The 20,038-nt window shown below is 61.9% G+C and overlaps 1 protein-coding gene across 2 annotated transcripts in view; it reads left to right on the forward strand.

Annotated features, from left to right (window-relative positions):
- Window positions 1-2,077: 2,077 nt before the first annotated feature.
- The window catches only part of LOC131591265 (transportin-2), a 56,325-nt gene continuing 38,364 nt past the window's right edge, over window positions 2,078-20,038 (forward strand). For both annotated transcript variants that reach the window (XM_058861775.1, XM_058861774.1), the window contains exons 1-8: window positions 2,078-2,249; window positions 4,653-4,728; window positions 5,570-5,719; window positions 8,247-8,353; window positions 8,881-9,014; window positions 13,520-13,601; window positions 14,245-14,367; window positions 17,889-18,007. In XM_058861775.1, the coding sequence (XP_058717758.1) occupies window positions 2,151-2,249; window positions 4,653-4,728; window positions 5,570-5,719; window positions 8,247-8,353; window positions 8,881-9,014; window positions 13,520-13,601; window positions 14,245-14,367; window positions 17,889-18,007 (890 nt within the window). In that variant the 5' untranslated portion in view covers window positions 2,078-2,150. The remainder of the gene's footprint in view (window positions 2,250-4,652; window positions 4,729-5,569; window positions 5,720-8,246; window positions 8,354-8,880; window positions 9,015-13,519; window positions 13,602-14,244; window positions 14,368-17,888; window positions 18,008-20,038) is intronic.

A 20,038-nucleotide genomic window follows, 5' to 3' on the forward strand; every position in this document is an offset into this window, starting at 1 on the left:
GGGGGTTGTTGGGGGGTTTTGGGGGGGGTTTTGGGGGGGTTTTTGGGGGGTCGGGGGGTGTTTGGGGGTGGGGGTTGCTCAGACCGGGGGGGTTTTTGGGGGGTTCATTTTGGGGAGGGGTCCCGGGGTCCTGAGGGGCCGGAATGGGGGCTCGGGGGAGAATCGAGGCACGGGGGGGGGTTTTGGGGGGGTTGTTGGGGGGTCAGGGGGGTGTTTGGGGCCTGGGGGGGCTGTGGGGGTGGGTGGCGGGCGAGGGGCTCAGAGCGGGGGGTGCTGGGGGGGTTTTGGGGGGGTCGGGGGTTGTTGAGGGGGTTTTGAGGGGTTTTTTGGGGGTTGTTGAGGGGTTGTTCGGGGGTTTTGGGGGGGTTTTTGGGGGGTCGCGGGGTGTTCGGGGTCGGGGGTTGCTCAGACCGGGGGTTTTTGGGGGGGGTTTATTCTGGGGAGGGGTCGCAGGGGAGCTGGGGGTTTTTGGGGGGGTTTATTCTGGGGAGGGGTCGCAGGGGGGTGGGGGTTGCTCAGACCAGGGGGGTTTTTGGGGGGTTTATTCTGGGGAGGGGTCGTTGCTCAGACCGGGGGGGTTTTTGGGGGGGTTTATTCTGGGGAGGGGTCGCAGGGGGGTGGGGGTTGCTCAGACCGGGGGATTTTTGGGGGGTTTATTCTGGGGAGGGGTCGCGGGGGGTGGGGGAGGGGGAGGGGGGGGGGGAGTACCGGATGGTTCCATCCCCTCCCCCAGTCCCGGTTCTCCCGCCATTCCCGGTCTGGGCCCCACCCCGAAACCCCAAAACCCCGAAACCGGCACCGAGCCCAGCACGGGGGGGACCCCAAAGGATCCGGGGGGGGATCCCAGAGAGCCCGGGGGGACCCCAAAGGATCCGGGGGGATCCCACAGAGCACGGGGGGACCCAGGGAGGGATCCCACAGAGCCAGGGGGGGATCCCAGAGAGCCCGGGGGGGGATCCCAAAGGATCCGGGGGGACCCCAGAGAGCCCGGGGGGACCCCAAAGATCTTGAGGGGGATCCCAGAGAGCCCAGGGGGACCCCAAATATCCTGAGGGGGAGCCCAGAGAGCTCGAGGGGGACCCCAAAGAGCCCGGGGGGACCCCAAAGGATCCGGGGGGACCCCAAAGGATCCGGGGGGATCCCAAAGAGCCCGGGGGGGATCCCAGAGAGCCCGGGGGGACCCCAAAGAATCCGGGGGGACCCCAGAGAGCCCAGGGAGGGATCCCAGAGAGCCCAGGGGGGACCCCAGAGAGCCCGGGGGGGACCCCAAAGATCTTGAGGGGGATCCCAGAAAGCTCGAGGGGGATCCCAAAGGATCCGGGGGAGCCCCAGAGGAGCCCAGGGAGGGATCCCAGAGGACCCGAGGGAACCCCAAAGGACCCAAGGGGACCCCAGAGGAGCCAGGGGAACCCCGAAGGACCCCAGGGGGGACCCCAAAGGACCCAAGGGGACCCAGGGAGGGATCCCAAAGAGCCCGGGGGACCCCCAAATGACCCAAGGGGGGGATCCCGGAGGACCCGGGGGAGCCCCAAAGGACCCGAGGGAACCCCAAAGGACCCCAGGGGGGACCCCAAAGGACCCGGGGGAACCCCAAAGGAGCTGCAGGGACCCCAAGGACCCTGAGAGGACCCCAAAGGACCCGGGGGAACCCCGAAGGACCCCGGGGGGACCCCAAAGGACCTGAGGGGACCCAAGGAGGGATCCCAAAGAGCCCGGGGGACCCCCAAATGGTCCCCAAAGGACCCAAGAGGACACAGGGAGGGATCCCAGAGAACCCAAGGGAACCCCAAAGGACCCGGGGGAACCCCAAAGGATCCGAGGGGACCCCAAATGACCCAAGAGGGACCCCAAATGACCCAAGAGGGACCCCGAAGGACCCGAGGGAACCCCAAAGGACCCCAGGGGGGACCCCAAAGGACCCCAGGGGACCCAGGGAGGGATCCCAGAGGACCCGAGGGAACCCCAAAGGACCCGGGGGGACCCCAAAGGAGCCGAGGGGACCCCAAAGGACCCCAGGAGACCCCCCCAAGCCCATCCCAGCAGGACCCCCCTCCCCAATCTCGCTCTCCCCGCAGCCATCCGGGCTCTGCACCCCCCCGGCCGCCGCCTCCGGGAGCCCCCCCGGGCCCCCCCGGACCCCCGGGCGGGCCATGGACTGGCAGCCGGACGAGCAGGGCCTGCAGCAGGTGCTGCAGCTCCTCAAGGACTCGCAGTCACCCAACACCGCCACGCAGAGAGTGGTGCAGGATGTATCCTGGGAACGGCGGCACCGGGAGAGGGATGGGAGAACCGGGAGAGGGGTGGGAGCACCGGGAGAGGGGCTGGGAGCACCGGGAGAGGGGTGGGATAACCGGGAGAGGGGCTGGGATAACCGGGAGAGGGGCTGGGATAAACGGGAGAGGGGTGGGAGCACCGGGAGAGGGGCTGGGAGCACCGGGAGAGGGGTGGGAGCACCGGGAGAGGGGCTGGGATAACCGGGAGAGGGGCTGGGAGAACCGGGAGAGGGGCTGGGATAACCGGGAGAGGGGCTGGGATAACCGGGAGAGGGGCTGGGATCACCGGGAGAGGGGTGGGAGCACCGGGAGAGGGGCTGGGATAACCGGGAGAGGGGCTGGGAGCACCGGGAGAGGGGCTGGGATAACCGGGAGAGGGGCTGGGATAACCGGGAGAGGGGTGGGAGCACCGGGAGAGGGGCTGGGATCACCGGGAGAGGGGCTGGGAGCACCGGGAGAGGGGCTGGGAGCACCGGGAGAGGGGCTGGGATAACCGGGAGAGGGGTGGGATAACCGGGAGAGGGGCTGGGAGCACCGGGAGAGGGGCTGGGAGAACCGGGAGAGGGGGTGGGAGCACCGGGAGAGGGGCTGGGATAACCGGGAGTGGGGCTGGGAGCACCGGGAGAGGGGCTGGGAGAACCGGGAGAGGGGCTGGGAGCACCGGGAGAGGGGTGGGAGCACCGGGAGAGGGGCTGGGATAACCGGGAGAGGGGTGGGAGCACCGGGAGAGGGGCTGGGATAACCGGGAGAGGGGTGGGAGAACCGGGAGAGGGGCTGGGATAACCGGGAGAGGGGCTGGGAGCACCGGGAGAGGGGTGGGAGCACCGGGAGAGGGGCTGGGAGCACCGGGAGAGGGGCTGGGAGCACCGGGAGAGGGGTGGGAGCACCGGGAGAGGGATGGGAGCACCGGGAGAGGGGCTGGGAGCACCGGGAGAGGGGTGGGAGCACCGGGAGAGGGGTGGGAACACCGGGAGAGGGGTGGGAGCACCGGGAGAGGGGTGGGAGCACCGGGAGAGGGGTGGGAGCACCGGGAGAGGGGTGGGATAACCGGGAGAGGGGTGGGAGCACCGGGAGAGGGGTGGGAGCACCGGGAGAGGGGCTGGGAGCACCGGGAGAGGGGTGGGAGCACCGGGAGAGGGGTGGGAGCACCGGGAGAGGGGCTGGGAGCACCGGGAGAGGGGTGGGAGAACCGGGAGAGGGGCTGGGATAACTGGGAGAGGGGCTGGGATAACCGGGAGAGGGGCTGGGAGCACCGGGAGAGGGGTGGGAGCACCGGGAGAGGGGTGGGAGCACCGGGAGAGGGGCTGGGATAACCGGGAGAGGGGTGGGAGCACCGGGAGAGGGGTGGGAGCACCGGGAGAGGGGCTGGGAGCACCGGGAGAGGGGTGTGTCCCCCGGTTTCCCCCTTGTGTCCCCCCGGTGTCCCCTCCATGTCCCCCCTGGTGTCCCCTGGTGTCCCCTGCTGCCCCCCCCCGGTGTCACCCGGTGTCCCCTGGTGTCCCCCATTGCCCCCCCGGTGTCCCCCCCCGGTGTCCCCCATTGTCCCCCCAGTGTCCCCCCCCTGGTGTCCCCTGGTGCCCCCCATTGTCCCCCCGGTGTCCCCCATTGTCCCCCCGGTGTCCCCCAGTGTCCCCCGGTGTCCCCTGGTGTCCCCTGGTGTCCCCCGCTGTCCCCCCGGTGTCCCCTGGTGTCCCCCCCGGTGTCCCCCGGTGTCCCCTGGTGTCCTCCCGCTGTCCCCCCATTGTCCCCCCATTGTCCCCCGGTGTCCCCCGCTGTACCCCCCCGGTGTCCCCCTGGTGTCCCCCTGGTGTCCCCTGGTGTCCCCCCCACTGTCCCCCCCCGGTGTCCCTTCGTGTCCCCTGGTGTCCCCCGCTGTCCCCCGGTGTCCCCCATTGTCCCCCCAGTGTCCCCCGGTGTCCCCTGGTGTCGCCCCCGGTGTCCCCCCGGTGTCCCCTGGTGTCCCCTGGTGTCCCCCATTGCCCCCCCGTGTCCCCCGGTGTCCCCCATTGTCCCCCCGGTGTCCCCTGGTGTCCCCCATTGTCCCCCCTGGTGTCCCCCATTGTCCCCCTGCTGTCCCCCCCCGGTGTCCCCTGGTGTCCCCCCATTGTCCCCCCGGTGTCCCCTGGTGTCCCCCCATTGTCCCCCCAGTGTCCCCTGGTGTCCCCCATTGTCCCCCCCATTGTCCCCCCCATTGTCCCCCGGTGTCCCCCATTGTCCCCCCATTGTCCCCCCAGTGTCCCCTGGTGTCCCCCATTGTCCCCCCGGTGTCCCCCGCTGTCCCCCGGTGTCCCCCCCCGCTGTCCCCCAGTGTCTCCTGGTGTCCCCCATTGTCCCCCGGTGTCCCCGGTGTCCGTGTCCCCTCCTTGACGCCGTCTCCAGAAGCTGAAGCAGCTGAATCAGTTCCCGGATTTCAACAATTACCTGATCTTCGTCCTCACCCGCCTCAAATCCGAAGGTGGGAGCCGCTCTGGGGCCTTCTGGAACGTTCTGGGGTGTTCCAGGGTGTTCTGGAATGTTCTGGGCTGTTCTGAGGTGTTCCAGGGCTGTTCTGGGGTGTTGTGGAATATTCTGGGGTGTTCCAGGAGTGTTGTGGGGTGTTCCAGGGCTGTTCTGGGATGTTCTGGAATGTTGCAGGGCTGTTCTGGGCTGTTCCAGGGCTGTTCTGGGATGTTCCAGGGGTGTTCTGGAATGTTCTGGGGTGCTCTAGGCTGTTCCAGGGCTGTTCTGGGATGTTCTGGAGTGTTGTGGTGTGTTCTGGAGTGTTCTGGAATGTTCTGGGCTGTTTTGGAGTGTTCTGGGGCTGTTCCATGGGTGTTGTGGAGTGTTCCAGGGCTGTTCTGGAATGTTCTGGCATGTTCCAGGGGTGTTCTGGGATGTTCTGGGCCATTCTGGGGCCATTTTGGGCCGTTTGGGGCCATTCTGGGGCCGTTTTGGGGCCATTCTGGGATCATTTTGGGCCGTTCCAGGTCATTTTGGGGCTGTTTTGGGCCATTCTAGGTCATTTTGGGGCCATTCCAGGTCATTTTGGGGCCATTCCAGGTCATTTTGGGGCCGTTTTGGGCCATTCTGGGGCCGTTTTGGGGCCATTCTGGGATCATTTTGGGCCGTTCCAGGTCATTTAGGGGCCATTTTGGGCCATTCCAGGTCATTTTGGGGCCATTTTGGGCCACTCTGGGGTCATTTTGGGCCGTTCCGGTGCCGCTCCGAGGCTCTCGGTGCCGTCAGGGTCTCTCAGTGGCCACCAGAGCCACGGGGGGGTCGGTGCAGCCCCCCCAAGGCGCCGCTGTCCCCCCCAGACGAGCCCACGCGCTCCCTGAGCGGGCTGATCCTCAAGAACAACGTCAAGGCGCATTTCCAGAGCTTTCCGCCGCCCGTGGCCGAGTTCATCAAGCAGGAGTGTCTGAACCACCTGGGCGACGCCTCCTCGCTCATCCGAGCCACCATCGGTGAGGGGACCCCCCAAAACCGGCCTGAGAGACCTGGGGACCCCCAGGGATCTGTGGGACCCCCCTGGGACCCCGTGGGAGCCCCTGGGACCCCCCGGGGACCCCCTGGGATCTCTGGGGACCGGTGGGACACCAACTCACCTGTGGGACACCCCCCCCGGGACCTGTCTGGGACCCCCCTGGGACCTCTGGGTACCTGTCTGAGACCCCCCTGGGACCCCCTGGGACCCCCACTCACCTGTGGGACCCCCCCTGGGACCCTCACTCACCTGTCTGAGACCCCCCCCCGGGCACCTGTGGGACCCCTGGGACCCCCCTGGGACCCTCACTCACCTGTCTGAGACCCCCCTGGGACCCTCACTCACCTGTCTGGGAGCCCCTGGGACCCCCACTCACCTGTCTGAGACCCCCCCTGGGACGCCCCTGGGACCCCCACTCACCTGAGATCCCCCCCTTGGACCCCCCCCTGGGACCCTCACTGACCTGTCTGAGAATCTCCTGGCACCCTCTGGGACCCCCACTCACCTGTCTGAGACCCCCCTAGGAGCTCCTGGGACCCCCACTCACCTGTGGGACCCCCCATGGGACCCCCCTGGGACCCCCACTCACCTGTCTGAGACCCCCCTGGGACCCCCTGGGACCTGTGGGACCCCCACTCACCTGTCTGAGACCCCCCTGGGACCCCCAGATACGTGTGGGACCCTCCCTGGGACCCCCACTCACCTGTCTGAGACCCCCCCAGGCACCTGTGGGACCCCTGGGGACCTGTGGGATCCCGACTCACCTGTGGGACCCCCTGGGGACCTGTCTGAGATCCCCCCTGGGACCCCCACTCACCTGTGGGACCCCCCCCGGGACCCCTCACTCTTTTGTCCCATCTCTCCCCTTGCTCCATCCCCAGCATGGATTCCAAAATGGAGCTGCAGGTGTGACCCCAGACCCCCAAAAACTCCCCCATGGACCCCATAGACCCCCCCAAAACCCCCCATAGACCCCCTACACCCCCCAGACCCCCAAAAAACCTCCCCAAAACCCCCCATAGACCCCCCAGACCCCCAAAACCCCCCATAGACCCCCCCAGACCCCCAAAACCCCCCATAGACCCCCTACACCCCCCAGACCCCCAAAAAATCTCCCCAAAACTCCCCATAGACCCCCCCAGACCCCCAAAAAACGCCTCATAGACCCCCCTAAAGCCCCCCAAGCCCCCAAAAAACACCATGATAGACCCTCCTAGACCCCCCAAAACCCCCTAGACCCCCCAAACCCTCCCCAAATCCCCCAAAGCCCCTCCTAGACCCCCCCCAGACCCCCCCATCTCACCTGTCCCCCTCCCCAGGTATCCTGATCACCACCATTGCCTCCAAGGGGGAGCTCCAGATGTGACCTCAGACCCCCAAAACCCCCCCAAACCCCTCCTAGACCCCCCAAACCCCCCTAAAGCTCCCCCAGACCCCCCTAAATCCCCCCCAGACCCCCCCAAAGTCCCCCCATCTCACCTGTGCCCCTCCCCAGGTATCCTGATCACCACCATCACCTCCAAGGGGGAGCTCCAGATGTGACCCCAGACCCCTCCTAGACCCCCCAGACCCCTCCTAGACCCCCAAAAACCCCCCCAAAATCCCCCCAAACCCTCCCCAAAGCCCCCCCAGACCACCCCATCTCACCTGTCCCCCTCCCCAGGTATCCTGATCACCACCATCGCCTCCAAGGGGGAGCTCCAGATGTGACCCCAGACCCCCAAAACTCCCCCTAAAGCTCTCCAAGACCTCCCAGACCCCCCATAGACCCCCCAAAATCCCCCAAGCCCTCCCCAAACCCCCCCCAGAGCCCCCCATCTCACCTGTGCCCCTCCCCAGGTATCCTGATCACCACCATCGCCTCCAAGGGGGAGCTCCAGATGTGACCCCAGACCCCCAAAACCCCCCCAGACCCCCCCAAACCCCCCCCCAAAGCCCCCCAGACCCCCCAAAACTCCCCCAAAGCCCCCCAGACCCCCCCATCTCACCTGTCCCCCTCCCCAGGTATCCTGATCACCACCATCACCTCCAAGGGGGAGCTCCAGATGTGACCCCAGACCCCTCCTAGACCCCCCAGACCCCTCCTAGACCCCCAAAAACCCCCCCAAAATCCCCCCAAACCCCCCCAGACCCCCCCAAAGCCCCCCCATCTCACCTGTGCCCCTCCCCAGGTATCCTGATCACCACCATCGCCTCCAAGGGGGAGCTCCAGATGTGGCCCCAGACCCCCCAAAACCCCCCCAAACCCCTCCTAGACCCCCCAAAATCCCCTAAAGCTCCCCCAGACCCTCCCCAAAGCCCCCCCAGACCCCCCCAAAGCCCCCCCATCTCACCTGTGCCCCTCGCCAGGTATCCTGATCACCACCATCGCCTCCAAGGGGGAGCTCCAGATGTGACCCCAGACCCCCAAAACTCCCCCCCAGACCCCTCCTAGACCCCCCAAAAATGCCCCTAAAGCCCCCCAAGACCCCCCCAGAGCCCTCCATCTCACCTGTGCCCCTCCCCAGGTATCCTGATCACCACCATCGCCTCCAAGGGGGAGCTCCAGATGTGGCCGGAGCTGCTGCCCCAGCTGTGCAACCTCCTCAACTCCGAGGATTACAACACCTGTGAGGTGGGGGGGGCTGGGGACACCTGGGGACACCTGGGGACAGCTGGGAACACCTGGGGACACCTGGGGATACCTGGGGACACACCTGGGGACACCTGGGGATACCTGGGGACACCTGGGGACACACCTGGGAACACCTGGGGATACCTGGGGACATCTGGGGACACCTGGGGATACCTGGGGACACCTGGGGACACACCTGGGAACACCTGGGGACAGCTGGGGAACAGCTGGGACACCTGGGGACAGCTGGGGCACATCTGGGGACATCTGAGGTACAGCTGGGGACACCTGGGCACACCTGGGCACACCTGGGGATCCCTGGGGACACCTGGGCACAGCTGGGGATACCTGGAGCACACCTGGGACACACCTGGGGACACCTGGGCATACCTGGACACACCTGGGCACACCTGGGCACACCTGGAGCACACCTGGGACACCCCTGGTCACACCTGGACACACCAGGGACACACCTGGGGCACACCTGGACACACCTGGTCACACCTGGTCACACCTGTCCCCCCCAGGGCGCTTTCGGGGCGCTGCAGAAGATCTGCGAGGATTCCTCGGAGCTGCTGGACAGCGACGCCCTGAACCGACCCCTGAACGTGATGATCCCCAAATTCCTGCAGTTCTTCAAACACTGCAGCCCCAAAATCAGGTGAGGACAGGTAAATCCAGGTGTGGGACAGGTGAGGGACATCATGATCCCCAAATTCCTGCAGTTCTTCAAGCACTGCAGCCCCAAAATCAGGTGAGGACAGGTGTGGGACAGGTGTGTGACATCATGATCCCAAATTCCTGCAGTTCTTCAAGCACTGCAGCCCCAAAATCAGGTGAGGACAGGTAAATCCAGGTGTGGGGACAGGTGAGGAATGTTCCCTGATCCCCAAATTCCTGCAGTTCTTCAAGCACTGCAGCCCCAAAATCAGGTAAATCCAGGTGTGGGACAGGTGAGGGACACACCTGGGTCATGATCCCCAAATTCCTGCAGTTCTTCAAGCACTGCAGCCCCCAAAATCAGGTGAGGACAGGTGAGGGACACACCTGGGTCATGATCCCCAAATTCCTGCAGTTCTTCAAACACTGCAGCCCCAAAATCAGGTGAGGACAGGTAAATCCAGGTGTGGGACAGGTGAGGGATGTCCTGATCCCCAAATTCCTGCAGTTCTTCAAGCACTGCAGCCCCAAAATCAGGTGAGGACAGGTAAATCCAGGTGAGGGGACAGGTGAGGGATGTTCTGATCCCCAAATTCCTGCAGTTCTTCAAGCACTGCAGCCCCAAAATCAGGTGAGGACAGGTAAATCCAGGTGTGGGACAGGTGTGTGACATCATGATCCCCAAATTCCTGCAGTTCTTCAAGCACTGCAGCCCCAAAATCAGGTGAGGACAGGTGAGGGACAGGTGAGGGACAGGTGAGGGATGTCCTGATCCCCAAATTCCTGCAGTTCTTCAAGCACTGCAGCCCCAAAATCAGGTGAGGACAGGTAAATCCAGGTGTGGGACAGGTGAGGGATGTCCTGATCCCCAAATTCCTGCAGTTCTTCAAGCACTGCAGCCCCAAAATCAGGTGAGGACAGGTAAATCCAGGTGTGGGACAGGTGAGGGATGTCCTGATCCCCAAATTCCTGCAGTTCTTCAAGCACTGCAGCCCCAAAATCAGGTGAGGACAGGTAAATCCAGGTGTGGGACAGGTGTGTGACATCATGATCCCCAAATTCCTGCAGTTCTTCAAGCACTGCAGCCCCAAAATCAGGTGAGGACAGGTGAGGGACAGGTGTGTGACATCATGATCCCCAAATTCCTGCAGTTCTTCAAACACTGCAGCCCCAAAATCAGGTGAGGACAGGTGAGGGACACACCTGGGCCAGGATCCCCAAATTCCTGCAGTTCTTCAAGCACTGCAGCCCCAAAATCAGGTAAATCCAGGTGTGGGACAGGTGAGGGATGTCCTGATCCCCAAATTCCTGCAGTTCTTCAAGCACTGCAGCCCCAAAATCAGGTGAGGACAGGTAAATCCAGGTGTGGGACAGGTGAGGGATGTCCTGATCCCCAAATTCCTGCAGTTCTTCAAGCACTGCAGCCCCAAAATCAGGTGAGGACAGGTAAATCCAGGTGTGGGGACACACCTGGGCCAGGATCCCCAAATTCCTGCAGTTCTTCAAGCACTGCAGCCCCAAAATCAGGTGAGGACAGGTAAATCCAGGTGTGGGACAGGTGAGGGATGTCCTGATCCCCAAATTCCTGCAGTTCTTCAAGCACTGCAGCCCCAAAATCAGGTGAGGACAGGTGAGGGACAGGTGAGGGACAGGTGAGGTCACTCCTGGGTCAGAATCCAGGTGTGGGACAGGTGAGGGACAGGTGGGGACACACCTGGGCCAGGATCAGATAAATCCAGGTGTGTGTGGGGACAGGTGAGGTCACACCTGGGTCAGGATCCAGGTGTGGGACAGATGAGGTCACATCTGGGCCAGGATCCAGGTGTGGGACAGGTGTTGGGGACAGGTGAGGTCACACCTGGGTCAGAATCCAGGTGTGGGACAGGTGAGGTCACACCTGGGTCAGAATCCAGGTGAGGGACAGGTGGGGACACACCTGGGTCAGGATCCAGGTGTGGGACAGGTGAGGGACAGGTGAGGTCACACCTGGGCCAGGATCCAGGTGTGGGACAGGTGAGGGGACAGGTGAGGACACACCTGGGCCAGGATCAGATAAATCCAGGTGTGTGTGGGGACAGGTGAGGTCACACCTGGGTCTGAATCCAGGTGTGGGACAGGTGAGGGGACAGGTGGGGACACACCTGGGTCAGAATCCAGGTGAACACAGGGGTGGGGGTGGGGCAGGTGGGTCTCAGGTGTCTCCAGGTGTGTTTGGGGGTCCCCAGGTGTGTTTTGGGGTGTCTCTGGGGGTCCCCAGGTGTGTTTTGGGGAGTCTCTGGGGGTCCCCAGGTGTGTTTTGGGGTGACTCTGGGAGTCCCCAGGTGTGTTTGGGGGTCCCCAGGTGTGTTTTAGGGTCCCCAGGTGTGTTTTGGGGGTCCCCAGGTGTGTTTTGGGGTGACTCTGGGGGTCCCCAGGTGTGTTTCAGGGTCCCCAGGTGTGTTTTGGGGTGACTCTGGGGGTCCCCAGGTGTGTTTGGAGGTCCCCAGGTGTGTTTTGGGGTGACTCTGGGGGTCCCTAGGTGTGTTTTAGGGTCCCCAGGTGTGTTTTAGGGTGACTCTGGGGGTCCCCAGGTGTGTTTTGGGGTGACTCTGGGGGTCCCCAGGTGTGTTTTAGGGTCCCCAGGTGTGTTTTAGGGTGTGTTTCAGGGTCCCCAGGTGTGTTTTGGGGTGACTCTGGGGGTCCCCAGGTGTGTTTAGGGTCCCCAGGTGTGTTTGGGGGTCCCCAGGTGTGTTTTGGGGTGACTCTGGGGGTCCCCAGGTGTGTTTCAGGGTCCCCAGGTGTGTTTTGGGGTGACTCTGGGGGTCCCCAGGTGTGTTTTGGGGTGTCCCTGGGGGTCCCCAGGTGTGTTTTGGGTGACTCTGGGGGTCCCCAGGTGTGTTTGGGGGTCCCCAGGTGTGTTTTGGGGTGTCTCTGGGGGTCCCCAGGTGTGTTTGGGGGTCCCCAGGTGTGTTTTGGGGTGTCTCTGGGGGTCCCCAGGTGTGTTTTGGGGTCCCCAGGTGTGTTTTGGGGTGTCCCTGGGGGTCCCCAGGTGTGTTTTGGGGTGACTCTGGGGGTCCCCAGGTGTGTTTAGGGGTGTCTCTGGGGGTCCCCAGGTGTATTTTAGGGCCCTCAGGTGTGTTTGGGGGTCCCCAGGTGTGTTTTGGGGTGACTGGGGGTCCCCAGGTGTGTTTAGGGTGTCTCTGGGGGTCCCCAGGTGTGTTTTGGGGTGATTCTGGGGGTCCCCAGGTGTGTTTTAGGGTCCCCAGGTGTGTTTGGGGGTCCCCAGGTGTGTTTGGGGGTCCCCAGGTCTGTTTTGGGGTGACTCTGGGGGTCCCCAGGTGTGTTTTGGGGTGACTCTGGGGGTCCCCAGGTGTGTTTGGGGGTCCCCAGGTGTGTTTTGGGGTGACTCTTGGTGTCCCCAGGTGTGTTTGGGGGTCCCCAGGTGTGTTTCAGGGTCCCCAGGTGTGTTTGGGGGTCCCCAGGTGTGTTTTGGGGTGTCTTTAGGGTCCCTAGGTGTGTTTTGGGGTGACTCTGGGGGTCCCCACGTGTGTTTTGGGGGTCCCCAGGTGTGTTTGGGGGTCCCCAGGTGTGTTTTGGGGTGACTCTGGAGGTCCCCAGGTGTGTTTTAGGGCCCTCAGGTGTGTTTTGGGGTCCCCAGGTGTGTTTTGGGGTGTCCCTGGGGATCCCCAGGTGTGTTTGGGGGTCCCCAGGTGTGTTTTGGGGTGACTCTGGGGGTCCCCAGGTGTGTTTTAGGGTCCCCAGGTGTGTTTTAGGGTGTGTTTCAGGGTCCCCAGGTGTGTTTGGGGGTCCCCAGGTGTGTTTTGGGGTGTCTCTGGGGGTCCCCAGGTGTGTTTGGGGGTCCCCAGGTGTGTTTTGGTGTCCCCAGGTGTGTTTTAGGGTCCCCAGGTGTGTTTTGGGGTGACTCTGGGGGTCCCCAGGTGTGTTTGGGGATCCCCAGGTGTGTTTTGGGGTGACTCTGGGGGTCCCCAGGTGTGTTTCAGGCTCCCCAGGTGTGTTTTAGTGTGGGTTTTAGGGTCCCCAGGTGTGTTTTGGGGTGACTCTGGGGGTCCCCAGGTGTGTTTTGGGGTGACTCTGGGGGTCCCCAGGTGTCTCTGGGGGTCCCCAGGTGTGTTTTGGGGTGACTCTGGGGGTCCCCAGGTGTGTTTGGGGGTCCCCAGGTGTGTTTTGGGGTGACTCTGGGGGTCCCCAGGTGTCTCTGGGGGTCCCCAGGTGTGTTTTGGGGTGTCTCTGGGGGTCCCCAGGTGTGTTTTGGGGGTCCCCAGGTGTGTTTTGGGGTGTCTCTGGGGGTCCTCAGGTGTGTTTTGGGGGTCCCCAGGTGTGTTTTGGGGTGACTCTGGGGGTCCCCAGGTGTGTTTTGGGGTGACTCTGGGGGTCCCCAGGTGTGTTTTGGGGGTCCCCAGGTGTGTTTTGGGGTGACTCTGGGGGTCCCCAGGTGTGTTTTGGGGGTCCCCAGGTGTGTTTTGGGGTGACTCTGGGGGTCCCCAGGTGACGCCCCCCTCCCCACAGGTCCCACGCCATCGCCTGCGTCAATCAGTTCATCATGGACCGGGCGCAGGCGCTGATGGAGAACATCGACACCTTCATCGAGGTCAGGCCTCACCTGGGGGCTCACCTGGGGGTCCTGGGGGGCTCTGGGGGTCCTGAGGGGTTCTGGGGGTCCCTGGGGCTCACCTGGGGGGCTCACCTGGGGTTCCCTGGGGGTCCTGGGGGGCTCTGGGGGGTCCCTGGGGCTCATTTGGGGGTTTTTGGGGGTCCTGGGGGGCTGTGGGGCTCACCTGGGGGGCTCACCTGGGGGTCCCTGGGGGTCCCTGGGGGGTTCTGGGGGGTCCCTGGGGCTCACCTGGGGGGTCCCTGGGGGGTCACCTGGAGGGTTCTGGAGGTCCCTGGGGGGCTTTGGGGGCTCACCTGAGCCCCTCCCCAGCACCTGGGGGGTCTCTGGGTGTCTCTGGGGGTCCCAGGGGGTCTCTGGGGGTCTCACCTGAGCCCCTCCCCAGCACCTGGGGGGTCTCTGGGGGTCTCTGGGTCTCACCTGGGCCCCTCCCCAGCACCTGTGTGGTCTCTGGGGGTCTCTGGGGGTCCCAGGGAGTCTCTGGGGGTCTCACCTGAGCCCCTCCCCAGCACCTGGGGGGTCTGTGGGTGTCTCTGGGGGTCTCTGGGTGTCTCTGGGGATCTCTGGGGGTCCCAGGGGGTCTCTGGGGGTCTCTGGGGGTCTCACCTGAGCCCCTCCCCAGCACCTGTTTGCGCTGGCGGTGGACGAGGACCCCGAGGTTCGCAAGAACGTCTGCAGGGCCCTGGTGATGCTGCTGGAGGTGCGGATTGACCGCCTGATACCCCACATGTACAGCATCATACAGGTGAGTGTGTACCTGTACAGCATCATACAGGTGTGTCTGGGGGTTACCTGTACCTGTACAGCATCATACAGGTGAGTCTGTACCTGTGACTGTACCTGTACCTGTATCGACCGCCTGATACCCCACATGTACAGCATCATACAGGTGAGACACCTGTACCTGTGACTGTACCTGTACAGCATCATACAGGTGTGTCTGGGGGTTACCTGTACCTGTATTGACCGACTGATACCCCACATGTACAGCATCATACAGGTGAGTTACCTGTACCTGTACAGGTGAGTCAGTCTGGGGGTTACCTGTACCTGTATCGACCGCCTGATACCGCACATGTACAGCATCATACAGGTGAGTTACCTGTGAATGTACCTGTACAACATCATACAGGTGTGTCTGGGGGTTACCTGTACCTGTACAACATCATACAGGTGTGTCTGGGGGTTACCTGTACCTGTACAGCATCATACAGGTGAGTTACCTGTGAATGTACCTGTACCTGTACCTGTATCAGCCAGGTGAGTCAGTCTGGGGGTTAGCTGTACCTGTATTGACCGCCTGATAGCCCACATGTACAGCATCATACAGGTGAGACACCTGTACCTGTACCTGTACAACATCATACAGGTGTGTCTGGGGGTTACCTGTACCTGTACAGCATCATACAGGTGAGTCTGTACCTGTGACTGTACCTGTACCTGTATCAACCGCCTGATACCCCACATGTACAGCATCATACAGGTGAAACACCTGTAAATGTACCTGTGACTGTATCTGTACCTGTACCTGCCAGGTGAGTCAGTCTGGGGGTTACCTGTACCTGTACAGCATCATACAGGTGAGTCTGGGGGTTACCTGTACCTGTACCTGTACCTGTATTGTCCAGGTGAGTCTGGGGGTTACCTGTACCTGTACCTGTACCTGTACCTGTACCTGTACCTGTATTGTCCAGGTGAGTCTGGGGGTTACCTGTACCTGTACCTGTACCTGTATTGTCCAGGTGAGTCTGGGGGTTACCTGTACCTGTACCTGTACCTGTATTGTCCAGGTGAGTCTGGGGGTTACCTGTACTCAGCTGAGGTGTCTGGGGCACAGTTTGGGGGTTACCTGAGCCCAGGTGAGGTGTTTGGGTGTCACCTGTGCCCAGGTGAGGTGTTTGGGTGTCACCTGTGCCCAGGTGAGGTGTCTGGGTGTAGTTCAGGTGTCCCCTGTGCCCAGGTGAGGTGTTTGGGTGTAGTTCAGGTGTCCCCTGTGCCCAGGTGAGGTGTCTGGGTGTAGTCCAGGTGTCACCTGTGCCCAGGTGAGGTGTCTGGGTGTAGTCCAGGTGTCACCTGTGCCCAGGTGAGGTGTCTGGGTGTAGTCCAGGTGTCACCTGTGCCCAGGTGAGGTGTTTGGGTGTAGTTCAGGTGTCCCCTGTGCCCAGGTGAGGTGTCTGGGTGTAGTTCAGGTGTCCCCTGTGCCCAGGTGAGGTGTCTGGGTGTAGTTCAGGTGTCCCCTGTGCCCAGGTGAGGTGTCTGGGGTGTAGTTCAGGTGTCACCTGTGCCCAGGTGAGCAGTTTGGGTGTAGTTCAGGTGTCCCCTGTGGCCAGGTGAGCAGTTTGGGTGTAGTTCAGGTGTCACCTGTGCCCAGGTGAGGTGTCTGGGATGTCACCTGTGCCCAGGTGAGCAGTTTGGGTGTAGTTCAGGTGTCCCCTGTGGCCAGGTGAGCAGTTTGGGTGTAGTTCAGGTGTCACCTGTGCCCAGGTGAGGTGTCTGGGATGTCACCTGTGCCCAGGTGAGCAGTTTGGGTGTAGTTCAGGTGTCCCCTGTGCCCAGGTGAGGTGTCTGGGTGTAGTTCAGGTGTCACCTGTGCCCAGGTGAGGTGTCTGGGATGTCACCTGTGCCCAGGTGAGCAGTTTGGGTGTAGTTCAGGTGTCACCTGTGCCCAGGTGAGGTGTCTGGGTGTAGTTCAGGTGTCCCCTGTGCCCAGGTGAGCAGTTTGGGTGTAGTTCAGGTGTCACCTGAGCCCAGGTGAGGTGTCTGGGTGTAGTTCAGGTGTCCCCTGTGCCCAGGTGAGCAGTTTGGGTGTAGTTCAGGTGTCACCTGAGCCCAGGTGAGCAGTTTGGGTGTAGTTCAGGTGTCACCTGTGCCCAGGTGAGGTGTTTGGGTGTAGTTCAGGTGTCACCTGTGCCCAGGGGAGGTGTCTGGGTGTAGTTCAGGTGTCCCCTGTGCCCAGGTGAGGTGTCTGGGGTGTCACCTGTGCCCAGGTGAGGTCTCTGGGGTGTAGTTCAGGTGTCCCCTGTGCCCAGGTGAGCAGTTTGGGTGTAGTTCAGGTGTCCCCTGTGTCCAGGTGAGGTGTCTGGGTGTAGTTCAGGTGTCACCTGTGCCCAGGTGAGGTGTTTGGGTGTAGTTCAGGTGTCCCCTGTGCCCAGGTGAGGTGTCTGGGTGTAGTTCAGGTGTCACCTGTGCCCAGGTGAGCAGTTTGGGTGTAGTTCAGGTGTCCCCTGTGGCCAGGTGAGGTGTCTGGGGTGTCACCTGAGCCCAGGTGAGGTGTTTGGGTGTAGTTCAGGTGTCCCCTGTGCCCAGGTGAGGTGTCTGGGTGTAGTTCAGGTGTCACCTGTGCCCAGGTGAGGTCTCTGGGGTGTCCCCTGTGCCCAGGTGAGGTGTTTGGGTGTAATTCAGGTGTCCCCTGTGCCCAGGTGAGCAGTTTGGGTGTAGTTCAGGTGTCACCTGTGCCCAGGTGAGGTGTCTGGGTGTAGTTCTGGTGTCCTCTGTGCCCAGGTGAGGTGTCTGGGGTGTCACCTGTGCCCAGGTGAGTTGTTTGGGTGTCCCCTGTGCCCAGGTGAGGTGTTTGGGTGTAGTTCAGGTGTCACCTGTGCCCAGGTGAGGTGTCTGGGTGTAGTTCAGGTGTCCCCTGTGCCCAGGTGAGGTGTTTGGGTGTCCCCTGTGCCCAGGTGAGGTGTTTGGGTGTAGTTCAGGTGTCCCCTGTGCCCAGGTGAGGTGTTTGGGTGTCCCCTGTGCCCAGGTGAGGTGTCTGGGGTGTAGTTCAGGTGTCCCCTGTGCCCAGGTGAGCAGTTTGGGTGTAATTCAGGTGTCACCTGTGCCCAGGTGAGGTGTCTGGGTGTAGTTCAGGTGTCCCCTGTGGCCAGGTGAGGTGTCTGGGGTGTCACCTGTGCCCAGGTGAGCAGTTTGGGTGTAATTCAGGTGTCACCTGTGCCCAGGTGAGGTGTCTGGGGTGTCACCTGAGCCCAGGTGAGGTGTTTGGGTGTAATTCAGGTGTCCCCTGTGCCCAGGTGAGCAGTTTGGGTGTAGTTCAGGTGTCCCCTGTGCCCAGGTGAGGTGTCTGGGGTGTCACCTGTGCCCAGGTGAGGTGTTTGGGTGTAATTCAGGTGTCCCCTGTGCCCAGGTGAGGTGTTTGGGTGTAGTTCAGGTGTCACCTGAGCCCAGGTGAGGTGTCTGGGGTGTCACCTGTGCCCAGGTGAGCAGTTTGGGTGTAGTTCAGGTGTCACCTGTGCCCAGGTGAGCTCACCTGTCCCCTCCCCTCAGTACATGCTGCAGAGGACGCAGGACAGCGATGAGAACGTGGCGCTCGAGGCCTGCGAGTTCTGGCTGACGCTGGCGGAGCAGCCGATCTGCAAGGACGTGTTGACAGCACACCTGGTGCAGTGAGTGACCCAAAACCACCCAAATTCACCCCAAATTCACCCCAAAATCCATCCTGAACCTGTCCTGAACTCCCTGTACAACTGACAGCACACCTGGTGCAGTGAGTGACCCAAAACACCCCAAAATCACCCCAAAATCCATCCTGAACCTGTCCTGAACCTGTCCTGAACACCCTGCCCAGCTGACAGCACACCTGGTGCAGTGAGTGACCCAAAACACCCCAAATTCACCCCAAAATCCACCCTGAACCTGTCCTGAACCTCCTGTACAACTGACAGCACACCTGGTGCAGTGAGTGACCCAAAACACCCCAAATTCACCCCAAATTCACCCCAAAATCCATCCTGAACCTGTCCTGAACCTCCTGTACAACTGACAGCACACCTGGTGCAGTGAGTGACCCAAAATCACCCAAATTCACCCCAAAATCCACCCTGAACCTGTCCTGAACCCCCTGCCCAGCTGACAGCACACCTGGTGCAGTGAGTGACCCAAAACACCCCAAATTCACCCCAAAATCCATCCTGAACCTGTCCTGAACACCCTGTACAACTGACAGCACACCTGGTGCAGTGAGTGACCCAAAATCACCCCAAATTCACCCCAAAATCCATCCTGAACCTGTCCTGAACCTGTCCTGAACACCCTGCCCAGCTGACAGCACACCTGGTGCAGTGAGTGACCCAAAACACCCCAAAATCACCCCAAAATCACCCCAAAATCCATCCTGAACCTGTCCTGAACACCCTGCCCAGCTGACAGCACACCTGGTGCAGTGAGTGACCCAAAACACCCCAAATTCACCCCAAAATCCACCCTGAACCTGTCCTGAACACCCTGCCCAGCTGACAGCACACCTGGTGCAGTGAGTGACCCAAAACACCCCAAATTCACCCCAAAATCCATCCTGAACCTGTCCTGAACCTCCTGTACCAACTGACAGCACACCTGGTGCAGTGAGTGACCCAAAATCACCCAAATTCACCCCAAAATCCATCCTGAACCTGTCCTGAACCTCCTGTACAACTGACAGCACACCTGGTGCAGTGAGTGACCCAAAACACCCCAAATTCACCCCAAATTCACCCCAAAATCCATCCTGAACCTGTCCTGAACCCCCTGCCCAGCTGACAGCACACCTGGTGCAGTGAGTGACCCAAAACACCCCAAATTCACCCCAAATTCACCCCAAAATCCATCCTGAACCTGTCCTGAACACCCTGCCCAGCTGACAGCACACCTGGTGCAGTGAGTGACCCAAAACACCCCAAATTCACCCCAAAATTCACCCCAAAATCCATCCTGAACCTGTCCTGAACTCCCTGTACAACTGACAGCACACCTGGTGCAGTGAGTGACCCAAAATCACCCAAATTCACCCCAAATTCACCCCAAAATCCATCCTGAACCTGTCCTGAACCTCCTGTACAACTGACAGCACACCTGGTGCAGTGAGTGACCCAAAACACCCCAAATTCACCCCAAAATCCATCCTGAACCTGTCCTGAACACCCTGCCCTGCTGACAGCACACCTGGTGCAGTGAGTGACCCAAAATCACCCAAATTCACCCCAAATTCACCCCAAAATCCACCCTGAACCTGTCCTGAACACCCTGCCCAGCTGACAGCACACCTGGTGCAGTGAGTGACCCAAAACACCCCAAATTCACCCCAAAATCCATCCTGAACCTGTCCTGAACCTGTCCTGAACCTGTCCTGAACACCCTGCGCAGCTGACAGCACACCTGGTGCAGTGAGTGACCCAAAACACCCCAAATTCACCCCAAATTCACCCCAAATTCACCCCAAAATCCATCCTGAACCTGTCCTGAACCTCCTGTACAACTGACAGCACACCTGGTGCAGTGAGTGACCCAAAACACCCCAAATTCACCCCAAAATCCATCCTGAACCTGTCCTGAACCCCCTGTACAACTGACAGCACACCTGGTGCAGTGAGTGACCCAAAACACCCCAAATTCACCCCAAAATCACCCCAAAATCCATCCTGAACCTGTCCTGAACCTGT

This window comes from Poecile atricapillus, chromosome 39 (genome assembly GCF_030490865.1).
Source record: "Poecile atricapillus isolate bPoeAtr1 chromosome 39, bPoeAtr1.hap1, whole genome shotgun sequence".
In the NCBI taxonomy this organism is placed as follows: Eukaryota; Metazoa; Chordata; class Aves; order Passeriformes; family Paridae; genus Poecile; species Poecile atricapillus.